Source organism: Panthera pardus, unplaced genomic scaffold, assembly GCF_024362965.1.
Source record: "Panthera pardus isolate Hobbes unplaced genomic scaffold, ASM2436296v1 HiC_scaffold_20, whole genome shotgun sequence".
NCBI lineage: Eukaryota > Metazoa > Chordata > Mammalia > Carnivora > Felidae > Panthera > Panthera pardus.
The window spans coordinates 22,856,466-22,881,227 of NW_026526766.1; the positions used below are offsets into that span (position 1 = coordinate 22,856,466).

Below are 24,762 nucleotides of genomic sequence, written 5' to 3' on the forward strand. Positions count from 1 at the left end.
TCAGATACTTCATTGAGAGAGCCACACAGGCACCCCCAAAATCACACATTTTGAGGCAGTACTGGGTAAAATTTGGTGCTTATTGCAGCACTGCCTTCATACCAGAAGATGAGTTAGGGCCCTGGAAAGAAAGTCCCATATTGAATGTGTGAATTATGTTAAAACTGTGCAGGCTCCAAGTTTCCAAGCCTTCTGAGAGAAAACACACACACACACACACACACACACACACACACACACGCACATGCACACACATGCACACACACACATGAAAGAGAGGACTAAGGAGACAAGTCACCCTGCTTTGCCTCAGTTTCCAATTTGTAAAATGAGATAGCCAGACTAGAAGGTTCTCCAAGGTCCTTTCCAGCTCTGAGTGTAGGAGACAATCTCAAACCTGTGCCTATATTAGCCCTTTGTGGACAGGGAGATTAAAAACACAGGTGGCTCTCCTGCAAAACTTTAATTGCAGAGCTTTAATTAGAAAAAGAATCAAAATACTCTTTCGGATTATGTTTTCTTAATTTTATTTTTAATTGTGTTTTTATTGTTTCCATTTTAAGAGAGAAATGAAAGCTGCAGTTTGCTGAAGTGCTGCCCCCGTTCCCCTGCCATACAACTGCCCTAGCAAGTTAACCTAAAACGGTTTCTAAAATGTATTTTTAATGAGAAACCAAGGTCCCTGAAATTTGTTGTGAACATTTTTTCCCCTTTAGACCTCTTATGGGGCTCTGGAGTTTCCATAATTCATTGCCAAGAGCATGGCAAAGGATTTTGGCTTAGTTTAGTAATTACCTTGTGTTAGTCTCACTCAAAGTTCTTTTTCTCTTAATGGGTTAGGAGAGCCATTCAGAGGCTTTGATTCTAGTAATTAAAGTTGCAATGGGAGGGGGACCTGTATGGCTCAGTTGATTAAGTGTCTGACTTCAGCTCAGGTCATGATCTCAACAGCCCGTGAGAGTTCAAACCCCACATTGGGCTCTTTGCTGACAGCTCAGAGCCTGGACCCTGCTTGGGATTCTGCGTCTCCCTCTCTCTGCCTGCTGCCCCTCTCCACTTGCATTCTCTCTCTCTCTCTCGTTCCCTCTCAAAAATAAACAAAAAAAATTTTCTGACGGGCAGGGAAGCTGAAGCTGCATGTAATGTTTAGCCTATTAAAATGGCCATATCCAGAGCTTACACAGAGTAAATTCTTACCAGAGACTCTGAATAGGGCAGGTCAACATGGAAGAAGGCATGAGAAAATGACAGAGCTAAGGGAAGTTTGGGAGTATTCTTTCCTCTCCAAATTAGGTCCCACAATTAGAATGGACATTTTTTTGCCCCCTGTCATCGCATGAGGGAAAGATCTTCCCAAGTCTCCCTGTGTGCTTCCAGAATGCTGACTCACTCCCAGACTTCAAGGTGGAGCATGCAAATTAGACCATAGTTTCTCAAACTTTCTGTGGTGGAGGACCAGTTTGCTTCCTCCCCCTGCTCCCCCATGTACTCTGGGCTGATACTTGCCTAAGATACAATGCAAATGAATCACGAAAACAATGACACACAAAAAAAAGACAAACAAAATACAAACGTTGGATTTTAATTATTAGATTTAATTACTCTGTAAAATTGCAATAGAAGGTTCTAACCATCCTCAATTTCTATACTTGGTGCAGATGGTGACAAAAATGTGGGAACAAGTACTGGCCCATGGACCACACTTTAAGTAGCGCTGGCTAAGACCAGGGCAACAGTATTTTCTGGTTCCCAGTAATTATTTCAAGGGTGTTCTTATGACCTGAGCTAGTCCCATTCACCTGAATTTTGGGACTTAATTGAGAACACTGGGACAACAATTCTCTGTTTTTCCTGGATGGATGCCATCTTGGGACCCCAAATCTAAATCTGGGGCTTTCAAATCCCTTAGAGGGAAGCTCTATGTCTCCATGGAGACAAAATGGAAAATTCAGCCCCCATCCTGGATCATTCTCTCCCTGCCACCTCAACTGTGGGCAAGGAAGGACAGGGAATCCCAGCAAAATCACCGCGTCCTATCAACCATGGGCTTGCAGAGGAAGTTCAGAAAATGAAGGATGGCAGACAGATTCTTCAACCTATCAGACAGAGCAGCATAGGCAAAGCAAGCCAGACACAGACTGTACCAGCCAACAGATGGCCCTCAAAGCAGCCCGCAAGGCAAGCTGGCACCAGGCACGAGCCAAAGGATAAGACCGTAAATCCCAGCGATAGAGCCAAGATGCAACAGGACAAAATGGTGGTGAATCCAGAACCTGTTTCTGTGCCCAAAGTGTCCAGGGAGTTATTCAGGGTTGAGGAGCTAGATGGGCGTCAATCAAAACCTAGAGACATCTTGACAACCAGCCAGCCAGGAAGCCCCCAAATGATAAATGTGAATGCAAATAAGGACAAACGTACTGTGACCATTAAAAGCCACCCACCAAACACATCAGTTCCCCAGGATCCTAATTTAACAGAACGGCTGTATAAGGAATTAAAGCTTAAATTGGAGCAAAGACAGCAGAGGTGGGCCCAGAGCAAAGACAACGACCTGCCCCCCTCGACTTCCAAGGCCTCCCTGACTCATGACCAGGAGGACTCCAGTGGGGACATGGGAGCTTCCCAGGTGCTTCACGTCCATGTGCAGGACACAGGAATTAGCACGGAACAGCAGCAGGATACTTGGGTCTCTAAGCATGTCTTAAGGAAGCACCAGCACAAGAATCTCCCACCAGCTACAGAGACAGTGAGCCCTCCGTGTTCCAAAGCACAAGAGTTTGGTGGAGGGGATGCAGGGTTGGGGACATCCCAGCCTATAAGGAAGAGTTGCCCTCCCCGGGACGTGGCACTGGCAGAGAAGCCTGGGAGCCAATCCTCCCGCACCCTATCACAGAAAGGTCAGCCTCCCCGTGAAAGCCTTTTTAGAAAAAAAGTGAAGGCTATTTTACAATGGCTTAATCCTGGCAGAAAGTGCAAAAGACAAGAAAACTCCCAGGAAAAGGGCATCCTGCCATGTGTGCAAAGCAGAGGCATGGTTCAAGGTAGAGCTGCCTTTACTGGGAGGACCGAAGCTCAGAAACTCAGGAAAGATGTTGGGAAGTTCTTAGAAGAGAAGATGGGGCACCGGCATGCTACAGATAGCGCCTGTCCTCAACAGCCCCTTCTGTCCTCAGCCAAGTTTGGGAAAACTCGGAAGGAAGCACAAGTGCAGGCCCAGGCACAGCCTGCCCAGGGGCCTCCTCTCAGCTACAGGGCTCCCTCCTGTAAAGAGAGAAATACCAAGTCCTGTCACCAAGAAGCTGTCTTTGTGGGCCACAGCCATTCTCCAAGTATTTCAGGGACAAGGACAGACACCGGCAGGAAGCTGTGGCACTTAAGGGCCAGCTGTTGTGTCAGAACCATCACCTGTCTGTGCCCCACAGGGATCCTGTGCCCCACACAAGCCCCACCTGCAGGCATTAAGCTGGCCAGGGGCCTCCAGCCACTCTCACTCACTCACCGTAAAGGCACGGTGTTCAGAGATCTGTGTCTATTATTTAGACAGAAAACCCTTCTCCAGAATTTCCGGGGGGGGGGGGGTGGAATTTCTCCCCCCAAATACCTTGTAAAGAATATTGATTCTCCCCAATAAATATTTCTCTAATACTGACCTCTGTTCTGTGTACTGTGTTGGGGGCATAGATTTTGGGTAATTCAGGGCTTGTGTTAGTTCAGCTGTTGCTGATTGCTTCAAGGGACCAATCCCCTGAATCTGTTGAGAAATAGAGATCATGTGCTCCAAAAGCCCATTTGATGCAGTTTTAGGAGATAGGCTCTGTCTCCTATAGGTTAGCCTTAGTGAAAATGTATAGTAGTCCTCACCTTAACTGTCATCAACTGTTTTATACCCTTCAGAGCAAGTCTTATGTATCTGAGCAGGATAAAAGACAGGTATAGATTTCAGATAATAATGATTAAGCCACTGTTTTTTTTTTCTTCACAGTTAGTGTTACAGTGGCTTAATCATTATTTGGAAATCTGTAACCAGAGGATCCCACGGGGTGGGGGGTGGGGGTGAACTCTGAATGGGAGTGGTTGGGCTGTTCAGTGTTAAAAGAAAAACACTGCTAAAGCCCTCTTTAAAGACGATACAAGTGTGGTATCCTTTTGTCCAAGGTTATGCCATTGACCCTGCAGCATCTGAACATTAAGGTCACAGAAAGAATTCAGAGTCTATGGGGAGCCTGAGAGTGACAATAGATGGAATATGGTCCAGAGCAGGGAACATGAAGAAGTGAGAAGGTACTGGAGGCTCTAACATCTATGTAGATATACCAATAACGCAGCCTTCCAGTTCCTACATAATCTCAATTTAGCATCCTTTACTTCCCATCCAGTGCAGTTACTGCCACCCTGTAGAACTTAGTACTGGGAATACTTCTGCCATCAGGAATACTACAGTCTGATATTGTGTCCTTTTACCTCCTCCTCCTATCCTTCCAGCTTATATGTCCCCTGTTATCAACTCCACATGATTTATTTTCCAACTTCTTGTCTATCTACCAAGGTCTTGTCTTCCTGATAATCTATAAGGTAACCAACATTATAAAGCTCTAGTAGAGGGGTGCCTGGGTGGCTCAGTCAGTTAAGCAGCAGACTCTTGATCTCGGCTCAGGTCATGATCTTGTGGTTCATGAGTTTGAGCCCCGCATCAGGGATCCCTTGGGATTCTGTCTCTCCTCTCTGCCTCTCCCCCACTTGTGCTCACTTTCCATCTCTCTCAAAATAAACAAACATACATACAAAAAAAAGCCCCAGTACAGCACAGGGAATATAGTCAAAATGGAATTGTGATAGTTGTAGCTGCAGTTGTGGTGAGCACAGCATAGAGTTTTACACCTGAAACAAATGTGACTATTCTTCAATTAAAAAAGAAAAAGGCTCTGGTACAAATGGGCCCCATCCAATCCCCTTCAACCCTTCTTGTCTGGCAAAGTATCATCTCTCTGCTTTTTCCAGAAATGTCTTTTTCTAAGTTACGGACTACTACTGGAAATCTCACAATTGAGTCTACTGATGCCACAAGAAATTCAGCCCCAGCAGTATCTGGAAATCATTCATCCACCCCACAAATACTTATCCCAGGTTTACATGCAAACAAAACAAATGGAGTTAAGTCACTATTTCCTTAGTCTGTTCTCTTCCCAGTTCTACTCAAATATATTTTAAATTTCCTCACTTTTCTCAACTTAGGCCACCTTTACTTGGCCCAGCAGATGTGCTGGACCACAGTTTACAGAGGAACTAGAAATCTGTGAGATGGGAGCTTTTCATCAGAACACAACAAACACAACAAAACAAAATCTTCCAAAAATATTTCCCTATTCCTCTCTCCTTCCCAGTGCAAAAGGAATTACTCTTTATTGAGAAATAGCTAAATTATAGTCTTGATGGACTGATCCTCCCTTGACAGGTCTCCTTCTGCCCCCCTCCCTGTCCTTATGAGGCACCCAACCTCTTTTATTTTTTAAAAGATTTTTACTACAGAAATGTTTAACATGCACAAAAGCAGCTAGAACAATATAACTTCCCACACACCCCTCACCCAAGTTACACTATTGTCATTTGGCAGGTGTGATTATGATTAAAGTGCAAAAGCCCACTTAAACACCTTACCATCTAGGGGCTCCTGGGTAGCTCAGCTGGTTACATATCCAATTCTAGGTTTAGGCTCAGGTCATGATCTCAAGGTTCATGAGTTTGAGCCCCACATTGGCTCTGCAGAGAGCCTGTTTGAGATTCTCTCTCCTTCTCCCTGTCTCTGCCCTCGCCTGCTCAACTCTCTCTCAAAATAAATAAACATGGATTCTTTTGAGGAAATATGAGGGGTAGGGCTGCTTTTGAGTATGTGTCTCATTTCGTAAAGGTAAAAATGCACTACTGGGGAAAACAGCAGCTGAAGGCAGAGTAGATCTTGGGGATGTAGATCTCTGGGGATGATGTGGGGTCCAAAGGGAGATCACCAAACCAGTAAAAGGGGTCTCAGGTAATATCAGGGTAACAGGTGGAATATGAAGATTTCACTAAGGTAAATATATGTGGTGAATAGGTGGAGTTAGAAGGTAGGTTGGAGGCATCTGAAGGGCCATGGAAGGATGGACAGATCTGCTGTGTTGGATGGTGGGTGAAGGGTTGCATGTGAGTTTCTCTCTTACGTTGTCCCCTCCCCCACCCTCAAGAACCTTTGGTATCTATGCTAAAGCTCTGTAACGTCGACTTGGAACTCTAGTCTAGAACATGTACTCTCAATGCCCAGCTGCCTGAGGCAGCAATACATTTCCAATGATATGAACCATCTTCGTCTAAGACACCTTAGTGCACTATGGCTGAAATCCAATTCAACTTGTTAGGTATTTCCATTCCTGCCTTCCTGTGTGGGGTGGGGGTCCTTCTTCTGGTGCTGTGCTACGTTAAGAAGAATCCGTGTTTGCCAATATTTTGGAAACACAGAGAAATCAATCAGGGAAGTAGAAGTCCCTCAGAGATATTAAATCTTTTCAAATAGATGCATTCAAAGTTATCAACTTCCAACTATTGCTTTTGCTGAATCTTACAAATTTTGATTAAGTTGTATTTCAATTTTCATTTAGTTTAAAATAGTTTTTTCTCTTGAGATTTCTTCCTTGACCCATGTATTAGTAGTGTGTTATTTAATTTCCAAACATTTTGGAATTTCCAGCTATCTTTCTGTAATTGATTTCTAGTTTAATTCTATTCTGGTCTGAAAACATACTTTGTGTAATTTCTACTTTACATTTGTTAAGGTGTGTTTTGTGGCCCAGAATGTGGTCCATCTTGTGAATGTTCCATGTTGAGTGTGAGAAAAATGTGTATTCTGCTGTTGAATGAAGTATTCTATAAATGTCAGATAAGTTGATTGATGGTGTTGTTCAGGTCAACTATCTTTACTGATTTTCTGCCTGCTGAATCTAGACATTTCTGATGGAGGGCTATTGAAATCTCCAACCATAACAATGGATTAATCCATTTTTTCTTACAAGTTCTACCAGTTTTTGCTCACATACTTTGATGCTATGTGTTACATGTGTACATGGTAAGGAGTGTTATGTCTTCTTGGAGAATTGACCTCTTTACTGTTATGGTAATGCTCCTCTTTATCCTTGATAATTTTCATTCTTGTGAAGTCTGCTTTATCTGAAATTAATATAATTACTCTTGATTTTTATTTTTATGTATGTATGTATGTATGCATGTATTTTTGGTTAGTGTTAGCAGGTACATTTTTTCTGTCCTTTTGCTTTTAACCTATCTATACCTTTATATTTAAAGTGGGTATTTTATAAACAACATATAATTAGGTCTCGTCTTTTTACCCACTCTGACAGTTTTCTGTCTTTTAATTGGTGAATTTAGACCACTTCCATTTAGTGGTCTTTTAAATATAGTTGGATTAATATCTACTTTGTAACTTTTTAGTATTCGTTGTACCTATTCATTTTTTCTTCCCCTATTTTTCAGTTATGTTTTTTTAAAAATTTTTTTAATGTTTCTTTATTATTGAGAGACAAGAGTATGATCAGGGGAGGGGCAGAGAGAGGAAAAGACACAAAATCCGAAGCAGGCTCAAACTGATGCAGGGCTCAAACTCACAAACCAGGAGATCATGACCTGAGTTGAAGTCGGACACTTAACTGAGCCACCCAGGCACCCCAGTTTTTATCTGATTTTAAGCAAACATTATATGTGATTCTATTTTCTCACTTTTGTTAACACATCAGTTATTCTTTGTTAAAAAAATGTTTTTTTTAAGAGGGAGAGAGCACAGGCAGTAGAGGGGGTGGGGTGGGGGAGAGAGAGAAAGAGAGAAAGAATTCCAAGCAGACTCCACACCCAATGCAGAGCTTGATGCAGAGATTCATCTCACAACCCTGAGATTATGACCTGAGACAAAATCAATGGTGTGATGCTTTACTGACTAGTCACCCAGGCGCTCCTGTTAAAAAATATTTTCGTGGTTGCCCTAGATTTTGTAATATACATTTACAACTGTTACATAACACTATACCACTTAATAGGTAGTGCAGGAGTTTCCAATTCCTCCTGTCCCTTGTAACACTGATGTCATTCATTTCACTTATCCATATAATGTAATGATCCAGCACATTATCATTATTATTATTGGGCCAATTGAGAGTAAGATGAATAAAAGTTTTATTTTTTCTTCCTTCATTCCTTCTCTTCCTTTTCGTCTGAGTATTTTCCTTCTCCCTGAGGAAGTTATTTTAACATTATTGCAGTGCAGGTCTGCTGCTGCTGAATTCTGTTTTTATTTGCCTGAGTTTTGATTTCTCTTTCAGTTTTGAAGGATAATATCACTAGATATAAATTTCTTGATTTGTGGTTTTTTCTTTCAACACCAAATATTTCACTCCAGTCTCATACTTGCATGGTTTATGATAATAGGTCATAATTCTTATCTTTTTTTCCTCTAGAGGTGGGTTTTTATTTTTGTCTGGATTCTTTAAAGATTTTATCTTTTTGTTTCCTACATTTGGAAAATGATATGTCCAGGTATAAGCTTTTTTAGTATTTTTCTGCTTGGTGTTCTCTGAGCTTCTACAATGTATAGTTAATCTGCCATTAATTTTGTGAAACTCTTGGCCATTATTACTTCAAATATCTCTTCTGCTCTATTGTTCTTCTAGTATTCCAATGACACATATGTTACACATTTTGAAACACAATTCTTGGGTATTCTATATTTTAGCATTAAAAAAAATATTTTTCTCTTTGAGTTTTAGCTTGGAACATTTCTACTGCTATGTCTTCAAATTCACTTGTTCTTTCCTTGACCATATGCAACCTACAGATGAGTCAATCAAAGGCATTCTTCATTTGTCATAGTGTTTTGGGTTTCTAACATTTCCTTTTGATTCTTAGAGTTTCCCCTTTTTCTGCTTATATTCCTCATCTTTTCTTGTGTGTTGTCTACTTTTTCCACTAATATAATAATCAGTTATTTTAGACTCTGTACAATAATTCTGAAACCTGTGTCATATCTGAATGTGCACCTGATGCTTGGTTTGTCTATTCAGATTGCTTTTTTCTTGCCTTTTAGCATGCCTTGCATTTTTTCTTTGAAAGCCAAATAATAGGAGTATTATAAGTATTATAATAGGAGTATTATAATAGGAACTGAAATAGTGTGAAGGCTTATGTTAACCTGGCTAGGTGTTGAGCTGTGTTTAATATTTACTGTAGCTATACATGTCAGAGTCTTTAATTTCCTCTAGTGTTGTTATTTTTTGTCTCCCCTAGTGTTAGTAGGTTTCACTAAATGTCCCTATGTAGCGCCTATACCTTGCAGCTCTTTTCAGCTGTGATCCTGTTGATATGGTGATAAGATTTGGGGGAGGGGATATGATTAAATGTCAGTCTTTTAATGGGTCTGTGTCCCCGGGTTGTGATGTTCACAAGTGTATTGAAATTTTTTTGTTTGTTTTGAGTCAAGTCTAGAAGGTGCTGCTGTAGTTGAGTAATTTACTTTCTCTCATGTGACATAAGGCTCTGATAGTCTATTCCCCTGCTGAGTAGGCTTCTGTTATGAAGAACTCTGGGAATATTTCACAATGTTTTCAAAATGGTTACATTTATCTCCAACCCTACACTCCCTTGCCAGAAACAGGAGCATTTTTTCCTAGCTCCTTACTGTGAGAACCAGGTGGGGTTCCTGGTAATAAAACTCATGAATAAGCAGGGGAACCCCATTAGATTGTGACACCAGGAGTTTCTCAATCTCATGCTAGCCCACATGCATCCTCCAGAAATTTGTCCAAGTGTCTATTCAAGTGTTCCCACAAGAAGAGCAATCCCAAATCTCCAGTGGTTTCTGTTCCAGGTAAGCTGATCTTAACTGTGATTCGGTGTATTCACACTCTGTGAAGATTTAGGGCAATGGCTTTGCCACTATGACTCCAAGAAAAGTCATTGATTTTCAGTTTGTTCAGCTTTTTGCTTCTTTCAAAGACTAAAGTGATGATTTCCAGGCTTTTACAATGTGAGAACTGGAACCAGAAGTTGCCCTTCAGAGAATGACTCTTTATATTCCTGTTCTTCATCCCACATTTCTAAATGAGTTTGGTTGGGTCACAGAGACACCTAAAATGGGAAGTTTAAGAAACTAGACATTCACTCCTCTAGGAAAAGAGATTTGGCAGGGCTACAGGTTAAGGAACGACTAAGGTTTCCAACTGAAGCTCACAGACTATCTGGATGGGGTGGCGGGTCTTGTGTAAATTCCCAAACACAGTGATTCCATAGTCCTAGATCGGGTTATTTAGAGAGTACGGGATCTGTGTAAGAGAACAAAGCTCCACAGCACTTAATCAAGAGTCACATTCCCATGTTTGGCATCACTTGACCAAGCCTTCCTTCACTGATCAGGAGAACAGTGCTGAGCCTCTGAGAGCCTCTGAACAAAGACTGGGGTCTGAATTGTGTCCCAGGATACAGGATCCTACCTGAAGGAGCACAGATGTGACTGTTGGCCTCAGTTTCTATTTCCTCAATGAACTTATGGTTGAAAATATTAAGTGTGGGCCCCACAGACAAAACACTTCCTTCAGTTTTTCCAAGTAGTAAATATGGAAAACATTTTATTATCTTTAAAAATTGATAAAGAAAGGCCACAAAATTATATTACTTAAAATAGAGTCATAATATTTATGGATGATAAATGTCCCTTTTTCCTAGAGAGAAGAGAGACAGAGAAATGAGTCCTAGCTCCTCATTCTTTTACTTTTATTCTGGTATCAGGGCAGTGCCAAGAGAGGTGGAAAAGTTGGACACTGAAAGGTAAGCTTCTGCCTATTCCACCTGAGCTCTCCAAGAGTGACCCTTCCTGTCCTTTCCATGAGGTCCCAGGTCCATGATCTCTGAGGATGTCAGTTGCTAGACAGTCCCTACCAGAAAAATAGGCCTCACAGAAGAGGCTCATGGAAAGGCATTCATTCAGTGCCCAAGACCCTTCTCAGTTTCCTTGCTCTGCCCATCCCTGAGCACAAAACAGTAATGGACCTGGTCAATGGGTGTTGCCCAATAGGTGGCCATGTGACTGTCAAGAGTCTGAACTTCTGTCTCCTGATTTTCTGAAAGGCCTGTGATATCATGGATATTCAGATTCCTCTTTGAAGTAATCATTGACCTATGTTCCTCATAGGGTTTGTTTCAACGTCACATGGGATAATACATATGAAAGTCCATTGTGAATGATAAAAAAAAACAACACATACCTATATGAGTCTTGTTATTATTATTATCATTGACTATGTGATTTATATCCTCATTCTTAGGGCTCTCCAAGTCCAATCTACCAAGGGTATCACTTAAAGGAAACCATGCTCAGCCTCTCATAATATCTCTTGCTTCTACTTTCATCAATCTCCTCATTTTCCAGGCTGGAAAACTTGCCAGAGTGAAGCTGAGGAGGCAAGAAAGGTGATTTCTCTTCTGCAAAGGTGACTAAATATTACCTTCTTTCCTGACACCCCCGCCCCACCTTTTTTAGCAGAGTCTAGGAATTTCTAGGGCTTCAGGGAAGCCTGGGATTGACAAGGGATAGAAAATCCTCAGAGTCAGAATGTGAAAGCCTTTGGGATGGGGGGTGGCACTACTTTTGCCAGAATTGCCAGAGCCACATATGTTTGTTTTGGCCATGGCTGCAGCTTTGTACCTCCTGTCTCCTGCAGCCCCCTGTGCCGGCATCATGATACCATGCACTTTCGTCAACTGTTATGTCCAGACCCCTTCTGTGAGGTGTGTAATAGTACAACTGCTGAGGTCAATCAGCTGCTGTTCCTGGAGGTCCTGGAAGACGCTACTCCCTCTGTGATCCCCTTGGCTGCCACAGCTCCTGTGACTGACTCATCATTCAGTGCATCCCCTGCCTTCACAGCAGTCCCTCCAGGAGACCTAAAACCAGCCCCTTTGCCTGAGTCTTCCCCACCCCCACTCCTTTTTCTCACCTAACTTTTTCTTACCCTCACTACCAGGTCACCCTCAGACACTAGTCTTTTCCTCCTTTGAATTCCAAATTCCCAATGGGCCATTCCACACCCCAACCCCTTGCCTTTCCCCCCTCCTACTACATGATGTTCAGAAAGGGGATCCTACTGCCCAAGCAGAGTCCACTTTACCTCTGAATATCATCTTCTCTCTTGACCCCACCATTTTCCAAGATGTCAACCTCTTACCACGTCTGTCCCAGACAAAGATCCCAGTGATTCATTTCTTTGGCGCCATGCAACACTGACCCTGTCTGTTTCACCACCGCTAGAATGCACTTTAACTGTACCTCAATCTAAATCGATTTCCATCTCCTTGAAGCCTGTTCCAGAAGACTCATCTCCAGACAGACCACCCTGGTGGGTGGTCTGCCTGTATCCCAACAATCAGAGGTAGTGGCCATTCAAGACCGTCAATTTCAGAATTCTCCTGTTGGAAGGCTCATGCCAAGAACATGTTCCTCCCCACATTATCGCATTCTGATTTTCAGCAAAGGCAACTTTACCTCCATCTACCAGAAACCCATCTCTGGAGAGACTCTGTTAACAAGCACAAGGAGGCCAGTGGAGTTTCTTTCTTTGGCCTTAACATCTAGGCAGTCTTAGAGAGACAAATGAAAAAAAGAATGCCTTTCCAGATTTTAGAGAGGAAAGAAAAAGAAGAGGGACCATTTTCAAAACAATGTGGTCAGAATACCATGGACATCTTCAGTGAATTTACTGCAGCCATTCAATGTACAGGTCACCACAGCCCCCAAAACAGCTAGAATGTTGTAGGCAACCTGGAGCACCTGCGCATTTGTCAGCAGCTCCTCTGTATCAAGTGTTTGGGGGAAAACTGGAATCAGAAACATGGCCAGCTCTTCTGGGGTCTTCCCTTTTTGCATAATGAGTCCTTAGCAGCCACACTCTTGGTTTCTAGTAGTAATTCCCCATAAGAGTCTCACTTTGTCTTATTCAATGGGCTCTATAATGCTTCCACAGTCAAAATGCAGGATCAAGAATCTCTACCACTTCCTCATTCCCATCACCTACCTCTCCCTAGTGTATATCCCCAACCCTTGCCTCAAACCCTGTCCCAATCCCAGCCCCTACCTTTCACTCCAGTGAACCCTCAAGCCCACCTTCAACCCTGCATACCAATCATACCATCTTCTTCTTCATCCCAGAATAGGGACTGTGGAGTGTCTTTCTCCACAGATTGAAGAATGAGTCAGACTCTCCTATCTTGACTGAAAATCAACACCTGGAGTGGCACATGTTGAAGAAGCACCAGGAAAGTTTGTGGGGTTTAGTGCCTGGTTCCAAAACTCTCATGAAGCCATTTGTCCTCAAGTTCCCAACTTTGCATTGTTTAGCTGGTCATCCCATGCCAATGGTCTCTGTCCTTCCTGGCCATTTTCATATTACCTGTGAAACCCAGGAGAAACTGGAGTTTCATGGTCCAAGGAAGGTAATCCCATACTGGTACCTCCATGCCTGTAGAAATCTAGAGTCTCTAGTACTGATAGAGCCTCAGTATATGAGCAAAAAGGCAGACATGTCTGAGCAAAAATGCAGACATGTTTGCTCAAAATTCTCTGAGCTTCAGGACCATAGTAGCAAGGATTTAGCAAAGACTGAATTGAGTTTCCTAGTAAGTTTCCATGAGAGGGTCCCAACAGAGTTCTAGCTATGGATGAGTATGATGAGGAATCTTGTGTATATCCTAGAGAAGAGCCCAGAAGTCAGCCCTCAAAGGGTCTCAGAATGCTACCTAGCGAAGGGTCTTAGGGCTTCTTTGGAGGCAAAAAGTAACTGTGTGTGTCATTCAAGGATCACTCATGGAATGAATTACCAAATGACTCAAGGAAGGACACAGACCAGAATCAAATGAAATCTGACATTAGATTACATTTGAACAAGAAATGTTGGTAGATTACTGCGGGTAGGATTCCTACAGGTGTGTAGGATTCCTACAGGTGTGTTGTTCATGGCTGGCTGATGACAATGCACTGCCTTTGTGTGGGAGTTCCCAGACTAAAATGGAAAACACAAATCAAAAAAGACAATGGTGGGTAGGGTTTGCTGCCAGATTACCATTCTGGAGCCTTCCTTTCTCGATCCCAATACCCGACGGCTGCTAGAGGCCCATATTGTAAGATTTCGGATGAGTCAGAGGTGAGGTCTACCGCTCAGGGTTCTTGAATCCATAAAATTCTATATGTTGAGAGAAGCCACAACATGGCCTCTTCCCCAATTAGACATTCCCTCCTCAGCCATGCATATTTCTCTGGTAGATTCCAAAGCTGAGTTTTCTAACCCCCATGAGAGAAGCTCTAAAACTTTTCATGGCAACAGGAGGAGAACACCAAATTCAGTCCCCACCCTGGATCATTCTCTCCCTGCCATGTCACCTATGGGCAATGAAGGACAGAGGGCCCTGAAAGCATCACTCTCTGACACCAACCATGAGCTTGCACAGGGTATCCAGACAGCTGCGTATGGAAGTCAGACTTTTCAGCCCCTTATGCACAGCATCATAGCTCAAGTGAGACCGAGGGCGGCTGTACTAGACAATAGATGTGGCCCAGAGGTGCCCCCAAAGCAAGCTGAAGCTGGACATGAGCCAAAGGATGAGAATGTGAGTCCTGGCGATGGAACTGAAATGGCTCAGGGCAGAGTGATTGTGCAGAAGAATTTAGACCATGTTGCAAAGCACAACTTGTCCAGGGGCATATTCAACACCGAGGAGCTGTGTACTCTTCAATCCCAATCTTGTGAAGTCTTGACAACCAGTGAGTTGGAAAGCTCCAAAATGACAAATGTCAATTTGAGTGAGGTAGAAGCTGTGCTGATCACTGAACATTCTTCACCAAAAACACTCAAGAATCTTGGCTCCCCAAGATTCTAAACTATCAGACTTTGAAAGACATCTCTTTAGTGAGTTAAAGTTGAATTTCGAGAGGGTAGAGCACAGTCAGGCTCAAGAGTTTCCCACTGACATGCCCCTTAATTCAGATAGCTTGATATCCAAGGCCCCACTGACTCAGTTCCAGAGTGACTGTAGTGGGGATATGGGAGCATCCCAGGTGCTGCATGTCCACTTGGGGGACAATACAGTACGGAGCAGCAGCAGGAGTCCTGGCACTCTAAGCTGGTCTTAGGTAAGTGCCAGCCTAAGAATTTTCCACAAAGAAAAATTGCAGAGAAAGTGAGACCTCAGGGTTCCAAAGCAGGAAAATGTAGAAGGGAGGATTCAGGGATAGGAACATCTGTAGCCAGAAAGAAGAGCCACCGTGTTGAGGACAGAAGATTAGAGAGTGCTTCCTCACCTGTGTCACAGAATGAACAGTTTCCTCCCAAGAGTTACTTCAGAAAAAAGATGAGGCAATTTATTAAGTGGATCAAGTCCAAGCAGAAAATCACAAAGCAGGAAATTTCCGGAACCAAGACCCAGTTGAAAGTGTGACTGCTCTTGTGAGTGCTGGGCTCATGAGCTCATGATTACTATTGAGAAAAACCTAGAAGAGAAGGTGGCATGTAGGTATGAATCTGAGGCCTCAGAGTTAAGCCCGCAGAAGGAAGAACTGTAGGCCCAGGTAGAGTCTAACAGGACATATCCCTCCAATATTGGGCTTTCTCTGACCCACAACACGATAAACAGGCAAGTATTATTATATAGCCAAAAAGCTATCTCTGCTGAACAGAACTGTCTTACAAGTGTCAGGCAGAACAGAGAAAGGATCAGACACTCCCAGATACTTGGCACTTTCAAGGAGCAGCTATTAAGCCAGTCAACCCCCTTCTCCTCTGCCTTCCAGGGACCCTGTGTGTCATCCAAGCCCTACCTGTGTGCATCAATTACGCGAAGTCCTTCCAGCCACCCTGACTGCTGATGAAAGTACTATGTTCAGAGTTGACTCTTCTATTCGAGCAGAAAACGCTTCTCCAGCACTTCCAGGGAGCAGAAATTTCCCTAAAGAAATTGTTTTGTACTTGCTGAGAAAGCCTTATAATTTTCACGATAACTTATCCTCCTATGAAAACTATCTTTCTTCAATACAACCAAGAATATTAATCCTCCTCAATACATTTTTGTTCTAACAGAGAGTGCGGTTCTCTGTGTATTGCACTGGGACTGTGAGGTGGTGCTGGGCATGGGAGTGGGGACTCTTGCTTTGGGAAAGGAAGGAGGGAGTTCTGCTCTTACTGATTTCCTCTTTGGGTTTCTCAATCCAAAGAAAGAAGCCTGACAGTGGCCTTCTCAGTTTTATCCTGGGGCCCTTTATTTGACCCTGCTCAGGTATCCTGATTTTTTTTCATAAAAAGTACAAAAGGCTTACTCTGAAAACGTTCAGGCCTTCACCAAGTGAGAAAACCCCTTAAAGTCTACACCTTGGCTCCACCTGTTTGTTCATCTGCTCCCAAACTATCCTGACATATATACAGCTGTAGGGTGCGATGAGGTACTATGGCATGTAGGCATCACCTCCCGGAGCCTACTCAGGGCTTATGAGAGCACGGGGATACCATTTTGGCCTGAGAGAACACAAGATCGTCTTTGAGCGTGAAGACAGCACCTCCAGGATGTTGTCAGGGAAGCTGTGCTCCTATATGGTGCCTGCTTTCCCAGACATGCTACATTTTACACCAAAGTGACAGTAATTTAGAGGTGCATTAGTTATGAATTGCTGTGTAATGGATATCCCAAAATTTAGTGGCTTAAAAACACATATTTATCATCTGACAATTTTTGTGGGTCAGAATCTCAGGCTAGGCCTATCTGGATTTTCTGCTTCAGGGTCTCTCAGAAGGCTGTCATTAAGGTGTCAGCTGAGGCTAGGTTCTCATGTGAAGGCGTGACTGGGGAAGGACCCACTTCTGTATTCACTTACAGTTGTTGGCAGGATGCATGCCTCAAAGCCTGTTGGACTGAGATCCTCAATACGTTGTTGGCCCTTGGTGGGAGTTGGCTAGTTCCTTGTCATGTAGGCTTTTCCATCATGACAACTTACTTTATGAAAGTTGGGAAAGTGTAAACAAGACAGAAGTTATAATCTTTTATAAACTAATAATGAAAATGACGTCCCATTACCTTTCTTTTATTCTATTAGAGGCAAATCACTATGGTCAACCAATGCTCAAGGAGAGGGGTGATTACACAAAGGTATAAACTTCAGGAGGTGGAGGTCACTGGAATCTTAGAAGTCTTCCTAAGGCAAGGGTTTCTTCTTGGACACCCTACTCAGTCCACTGAAGCAAAAGTGGCCAAAGGTGCCAAGTGGATGCTTCTCCTCATCTATATCCATGTCCTCAAGGTCAAAGCTGTTTAATGGCTATGTGGAGTGGCAGCTGGTAAGAAAACATCCAAGAGATTGGAGCATCCAAAGAAGGAAGAAGAGGTGTTATAGCAGCAAACGTGATGTGGGGTCATCTTTAATGGTAAAGTAAAATGAATCCTTAGAGCCACCTGACTCACTTGACACACCTGAATACTGATTCACACTTAAAGGGGAGGAAAACTTAGGTGCAATATGGTTTATCCGGCCTCTACCACAGTCTCTCCACATTGCCCTAGCTCCCAGACCTTGAGGCTAAACAAATAACCTTCAGCTTCTGTAGACCTAGACAAACTGAGAGAGGAAGCAAACCCTACAGATAGCAAGATTTAATTCCTGTTCTTATTAATATATTTAGTATAGCACATCTGTCATTTCAAATCTGATTCTCCTACCTTGAACATCAGAGTGAATGGGTCACCCAATTGGTGAAAAAGCTAGTACTATGGATCTTAATACATATCACTTCCATCTTCGATATTTTCCATGTCCCTATGGCTTGAGGACTTCTAACCAAGGGAGATGTGGTGGCTTAAAGGTTTAAGTTAATGGTCTCGGGTCACAAATCAATTCATACCTAATGGCCACTGCTTTCATTCAGAGAAACACTGGATAAGACAATTAGACAGAATTTGCATACTCAGACCATCCAGCAAGTGATCTGTCCAAATGATAAGGTACCACCATCCATGAGTGATCTCATACTTTTGTTTTGCTTCTAGGATTGTTTTCCTTTCTTCCAGATTCCTATTTCTATAGGAGAGCAGCACTGTCATAAAAAGCAAGAAAGTATATTAGCTGAAAAAATACTGGAGAGATGAGGTTCAATTTTTTCTAGAAAAAGATGTGCTTTGTAACCATACTCAGGGATCCCAGTATTTTGAAATTTCAGGGGAGTATAATTTACATGATACAGTGTGGTGCCTGAAGAACTGTCACTGACATATAATGCAATGGGAATGGCCTACCAGAATTTTTACAACCTTAAGCTCAAACTCCAAATCTAATGTCAAGGTTGACAAAATGCATGAATTTATTGGTACTTTGATATGGACTGGGCATGGGGACCCCAGATGCCAGCTTCAGGCTGTGAAACTGAATTTATCTGATGTCAGGTGTTGCCTAAGACAATCAGGTTCCTTGAGGCAGCCTTCAGAGGGATTAACACTGAGAACTGTGTCCCAATCAGCAGTCACAGTGAAGGAGCCCAGGCCTCGAAAAGGGCCTCTTCTCTTGAGGCTTTTCCCGTAGAACTTCCATTGGCCCTGGATCAGAGACTAAATCAGGCTATTTTCCTGGGTCACAAGGGGACATATGGTCTTCATTAGGCAGGCGAAGTGGCAGGTTCAGAGACTTATGGAGGCTGCCTCCTTATCTCTCCCAGGAGACTCAAGGTCTGTTCCTTCCTTCATTGGTGGGGATGGGGAGCAGGTAAAGAACTGATTATTATATAAGTGTAGCAGTGCTTCCCTGCAGAGAGGAGGTTGGGCTGGCAATGAGAAGAGTGGGTCATTTTCTTCTTGGGATACTTTCCCAGCTTTAGGCAAGCTTCATTTAAGCAGGATAATTTACCAAGCTATTGAATGCTGCTTCTATTCCCTGACAGAAGGGACCCCAGAAGGAATAAAAAGTGTACTTCCTTTGTCTAACTGGGAGTTCTGTGCTTCTGGTCTCAGGGCTTATTAATGACCTTCAGGTTTCCTGACCCCACAGCGAAGTTTTGGGCACCTGAAACCTGTTGCACAGTCCTGTCCAGACTCTTCTAAAAGAGAAGAGAAATAACCCAGGTGTTCTCAGGAGAGAGGAGAGACGGGATGACAGAGGTTCTGGGGTGAAAGGAGAGGTACTTAAAGGTACCAGTGATCCAGGGACTTGATAATAATGATGTAAAGATGTATTCCTTAAGTGGATGGGTTCTGTGTTTAAGTCCTCTAGGAGCAGAATGATTTTTTTAAGGGATGAAATGATGTTTGCTGAGATGATGAATCATCAAGCCCCATTATCTTGGGAGGTGCAACAACACATTGCATTGCCCACACTTGGCATAGAGGCTACCCACCCGTTAGCTTTTTAATCTGCCAAATGAGCTTGGACAATGAATGTCCCAGTGGCAACCATGATGGACTTAAGAGCAGAGGTTCCTTCATTTATATTTGCCTGGTAACAAAATCCTCCCCCACTAACCCCACTGGCAGTCATGACTAATATAGGATACCTTCCTTTAACATGGGAACTTTGACAAGATTTAATTTAACTTAGAAAAATTAGCCACTGCCTGTTGCACTTCAATTTTGTAAAACATGCTTTTTAAAAAACTTTTTTTAATGTTTATTATTTTTGAGAGAGAGAGAGAGAGGGAGGGAGTGTGAGCCGGGGGGGGGGGGGGGGGCAGAAAGAGAGGAGACACAGAATCTGAAGCAGGCTACAGGCTTTGAGCTGTCAACACAGAGCCCCACGTGGGGCGCGAACCCACCAGCCGTGAGATCATGAGCCAAGATAAAGTCGGATACTTAATCAACTGAGCCACCTAGGCGCCTGTGTACAAAATGCTTTTATGTGTATTTTCCCATTTAATATTTATGATCCTTCAAAGTGGGTTTCTTAATCCCCTCTTGTAGAAGGGCAATCTGGAGGACAGAGAAGGTAATATATATTTAGAGTGCTAGCATGGGAAGAGGGAGCTAGGCTGGAGAGTGCCCTTGCACTGTGAGGAATTATTTGGCTGTCAATGACAGCAAAAACAATGGGACTGACTTAAGAAGGAGAATCTGTTGACTCGGGTACCTGAGAAAATCTAGCAGTAAGGCTGGCGTCAGGCAGGACGGTTCAAGTTGGGGCTCAGTTGATGCCATCAAGGTTCAGTTTGTATCCGTTTCTTGGCACTATATTCCGGACTGACTTTCTGTCTGTCATTTTGTACCTTCACGTGTACTTTTCAAGCACTAAGTAGAGCTGAAAATGGGTTGTCTCTCTCATAGTCCCTGCAAAAGTCCCATTGTGCCTTACTGTCTCCAGCTGGGTCACATGCCGTCCCCGACCAGTCACTGCTGCCCAAAAGCATAAAACCATCTTTTGGCCAAGCCTTGAGTTATACACCCATCTTAAAATAAGACCGTCTGGGAAAGACAACTCCATCTTTACATGGACTGAGACTGAGAATGGGGTTAATTCCCTGGGGGTCAACAAAGGGACTATTTCCAGAAGGTGAGTGAATGCTGGGTGTCAAAACAAAACCAGATCGGCTACATCCCTCTCTCTCACTGCCCCAGTTCTGCCTTCTTGTCTGGAGTTATGCCACTGACTAATGCTTGGGAGTTGCAGGAAATGCTGATTCTGCACAGACCCTGGGACAGGCCAGAAGTGGGATGGGGCCCAGGACAGGAACTTGAGGTGGTAGCAATCAGTCAGAGGCCCCAACGTCCATGTGGACAGACCATCCCATAATCCGTCCTCTCACTGTCTACCCCTTCTCATCCTAGAGCCCTTTACCTACATTCCAGTCTAGTTGTGGCCGTAGCCCAGAACTTATCACCGGGAACACTTCTGCCTCCTGAAAAGGCAGTCTGACATTCCACCCGGTTTTCTTCTTTCAGTTTATGCCCTCAGTATGCCAATTCTTCAACCTATTCAGCAGGAACCACAAGCCACTTTATACGTCTCCCTGGGCCTCTGACAGCGTTTTTCTTCATTTCTTCCCTCTCCAAAGAAAACTTCGTTAATCCCAAACCTAAAGAGCTCTACTCTCAACAGCTTCCCCCACTTGCCTTTCATCTGTCACCCTTGCCAAAGTCAGTTCTGTCCTTTTTAGACCCGTCTTCCGATAAGGGGCTGACCCCTCTTGGATAAAACCACACAAGAAAGTAACTGATGCCACCATAAATGTTCCATACCAGTGGTCAGCTCCAACACTGCCTGAAGACATTCCATTCCTTCCCTAGGTGTTTACTGTGTACTGGGCTTTCTTCTAAGCATTGGGGGCGCACGGGGAAGGAAACAAAGCTCCCTGTCTTCGTGGAGCTTCTAGGACGGTTCCTCAGTCAATTCTCTTGCCTAAGCGCTCAAAACGGTTTCACTCGCCTACAATTTCTCCACAATCCCCACTCGTCCAGCATGGGTGCTGGATCACCACAGGGAAATGAGAAGTCACCGGATCTTTTCATCGCTAGCAGATATCAAAGAGTAACAAAACCAAAACGTGAATCCCCATCCCTTCTTTCCTCTTTCCTTCCTATTATACTGTGAAGGGTTCCCCGAGGATCTGTCCCCGCTTCCCAATTTAGAACACTTTTCCCACTGTGCTGGAATGTTTGGCTTAGTCATCTGCTTTTCTAGAGGACCGAACCATGCGTACCTCACCACAGTCTGGCTGGCAGACGCAACGGAGCTGGAAAACCTCTGGCGGGAAGTAGGAGCAAAGGGAGGCTTTTCCCAGGGGAGGTCGGTCTGGCCTTGGGCCACGTGCAGAGGCCAGTCACACCCCGGGGCGGCTCCGCCCCCAAAGCGAGCTGCACCCAGAGCGGGGCCGCGTCCCATTAAGGACACGCGCAGAGGCGTGGCGACGTCCAGGAGAGCCACGCAGCGGGGCGAGTAGGGCCCAGGGAGTCACACGCAGGGGTGGCTCCGCGCTCAAAGGGAGCGGCACCAAGGGCGGGGCCACGTCCTGCTGGGGACACGCACAGAGGCGTGGCGACGTTCAGGGCTAGCCATATCAGGGGCGAACGGTCCCGGGAGCCACCCCCAGGGGCGGCCCCGAGAGGTTGTGGTGTTTGCCCTGGCGATGGCGGCCATGTTGGGCAGTCTAACGGTTAGCCCTCTCACTTCAGACTTCTGGAATCTGTGTCCATCACTTCTGGAAGAGGAGAGTTTTGTTTGCCTCCAAGATAGATTTCGACGAAGGTTTCTGGATGCTGGTTGACCTCGTCTCCTGCGCTGACAGAGGGATCCTTCCCAAAGTCTGCCATTTCCATCCCGGCGGTTGCTCCTTCAGGCCGCGCAACCCCTGACTCCCTCCCACAGGAGGCTGCTGCCTGGGAAAACGTGCTGACGCCCGGGGGTGGGGCTGCGCCTGGGCCGCGGGGCCCCCTTTGCCGAGGTCACTGGATGGGGCTTGCGCGGGTGAACCTAGTGTGGACTGTAGCGGCGATATTGGCTGATGTTAAGACGTCACTTTACACCAGCTGCCTGGTCTTGCCCAAGAAGCCTTTCTCAGACGTCATCTCTAGGTGCAGAGATAAAATATCTCATAGGGGTGGTCCTGAGGCCTGGAATGATCAAATGAAGTTTTGAGTAGTGTTAAGCGCCGATGTTACTGCACGGGTTGGGGGTGCAGATGGTGACCACGTGGGCCTTGCAGCCCCTAGACGCCAGTGCCTTGGAAATGCCTGCACCAGTCAGGAGAGTGAGGCTTCGAGATGCAAGTTCGTACCCTAAATTAGGAATCCTCATTTCTGATTCCCTGCGAAACCTTGGTAACTGGTAGGATGCTCACAGTCTGCCAGTTGTTTTCAAAGGAGCCACAAGAGCTTTAATTGCTGCTTGGACCTAGCGGTGAGTCCAGGGGGAATGGTTTGGGCGAACCCCAGGTATAAGCCAATGGAGGCGTTCTGGACGGAGAGGAAGAGGCAGAACCTTCTTTCGGCCTTGCAAGATCAGGGATAGCAGGACGTGAGTCTCTCCATGAAGCGGATATCATGTTTTTTATTAGGCAGAAACTCTCAGGTAATTGCCCTAAATTGCAGGTATTGATGTATTGATGCCTCTGTGTGTCCTGGTTCCGTGTTGGGAAGCGTCACCATGTTTATCGTAGTAAGAGGTGGAAGAGAATCGTATTCGTGACTATTTCCCCTACTAGAAAGTGCACTGTTAGTGTATTTGGAAGATATGGAAAAGTAGTAGAGGAGAAACCTCATAGATTCCCACCTTCAAAACAATTACCCTTAACCCTTTCGTACATCCTAGAGATTTCGCTATTCCTGTTTTTTTTTTTTTTTTTTTAATTTTTAATGTTTATTTAATTTTGAGAGACAGAGAATGAGTGAGCCGGGGAGGGGCAGAGACAGAGGCACAGAATCTGAAGGAGCTCCAGGCTCTGAACTGCTAGCAAATAGCTGGACGGGGGGCTTGAACCCGTGATCTGAACCGTGAGATCATGACCTAGGCTAAAGTCCTGCACCCCTTGGTGTGCCTGTTTTTAACATTGCTTAAGTGATATGTAGTCCAAATGAAAAACACTACCATAAACATATTTATGTCATTGTGAACTTTCATAACCGTTGTATGATAACTTTTTATGAAGTGGTAGAATATGAAATTCTACTTTCTGTTGACATTTGGGTGGTTTCTGACTCTGAATTTTTAGTATTTTGCTTACCATGTTTAGTCATAATTGTGCTTGCTTATAAACCATCCTGTTCCAAACAGCACAAAGCTTTTCCTAAATGTCTGATTAACCCAGGAATCTGCCCTGGTCCAAATCCTTTCTCTTTCTCCAGCCTCTTTAGGTGAGTTATCTGCTCACGTGGTTAGGCGTTTCAGTGCCGGTACTCCTCTGACTTTCAAAGCAAGGAAACCCCCTGCTTGCTAACACATCCTCAGTGTAAGATCTTCCAAAGTTAACCTGTTGTCTTCCTTTATCTCCAACCTTCCCTTCCCCAGACGGTCTCAGTATCCGCAGCACCTGAACATCCAAAGAAGAAATACAAGAGTCATTTTACATTCCTCCCTCTTCATTTTTCCTGTAGCTACTCAGCTACTACCTAGAGGAACTGGAAAAATATGCTGTGCAGAAAAGTCCTAGAGGTCTCACAATATATCACATCCCTCCCAAATGGAAGGTAAGACCCTTCAGGTCATGAGCTACATTTTTGTATTTAATTTTTAATTGTGTTAGTAATATATATTCACATTCTCCTGAGTCAATATTAAAACATCTTTATTAAATTTGAATACCTCATTCCAAAACAAAAACCAGTGTCTCATTCCACGTCAATTAAGTAGTTAATTAATTTCCTTGCTATTTATATCAATAAAGACAATTGGTTTCCCACTTGGTTTAATTCAGTCTGCCACTATCAATATTTTGGTGTCCAAATTGCCACATTTAGCTCATGACTTCAGTCTGACTTCTCTGTTCTCTTGATTTCTCTCAATCGATTTCTACTTTCTGACACAAAAAGATGTTTTAGACTCACTGTATACTTTTCCCTGCATAATCCTGGGTTCAGCCATTTTTCCAGGTAGCCCTGTTTTCTTTAACGGAGAATGGTATTGATAAGCCAAGATCAGTGTGGTAGATGTATTCGTTATTATTAGGACGTTGCTGCTTGTAGATTCTTTCAGTAAACAGAGCTAGAGAATATGTGTATGTATAAGCATGCACA

General features: G+C 44.0%; 1 protein-coding gene and 1 pseudogene across 1 annotated transcript; both read left to right on the top strand.

Annotated features, from left to right (window-relative positions):
• The first annotated feature begins 1,627 nt into the window (after positions 1-1,627).
• On the top strand, positions 1,628-11,520 carry LOC128778587 (spermatogenesis-associated protein 31D1-like). The gene is made up of 2 exons (XM_053907999.1): positions 1,628-3,500; positions 11,456-11,520. Exons 1-2 carry the CDS (start codon positions 1,940-1,942, stop codon positions 11,518-11,520), a joined length of 1,626 nt encoding a protein of 541 aa, XP_053763974.1. The 5' UTR covers positions 1,628-1,939.
• Positions 11,521-11,624: 104 nt separating this feature from the next.
• On the top strand, positions 11,625-13,517 carry LOC128778566 (spermatogenesis-associated protein 31D3-like; annotated as a pseudogene).
• Positions 13,518-24,762: the final 11,245 nt, after the last annotated feature.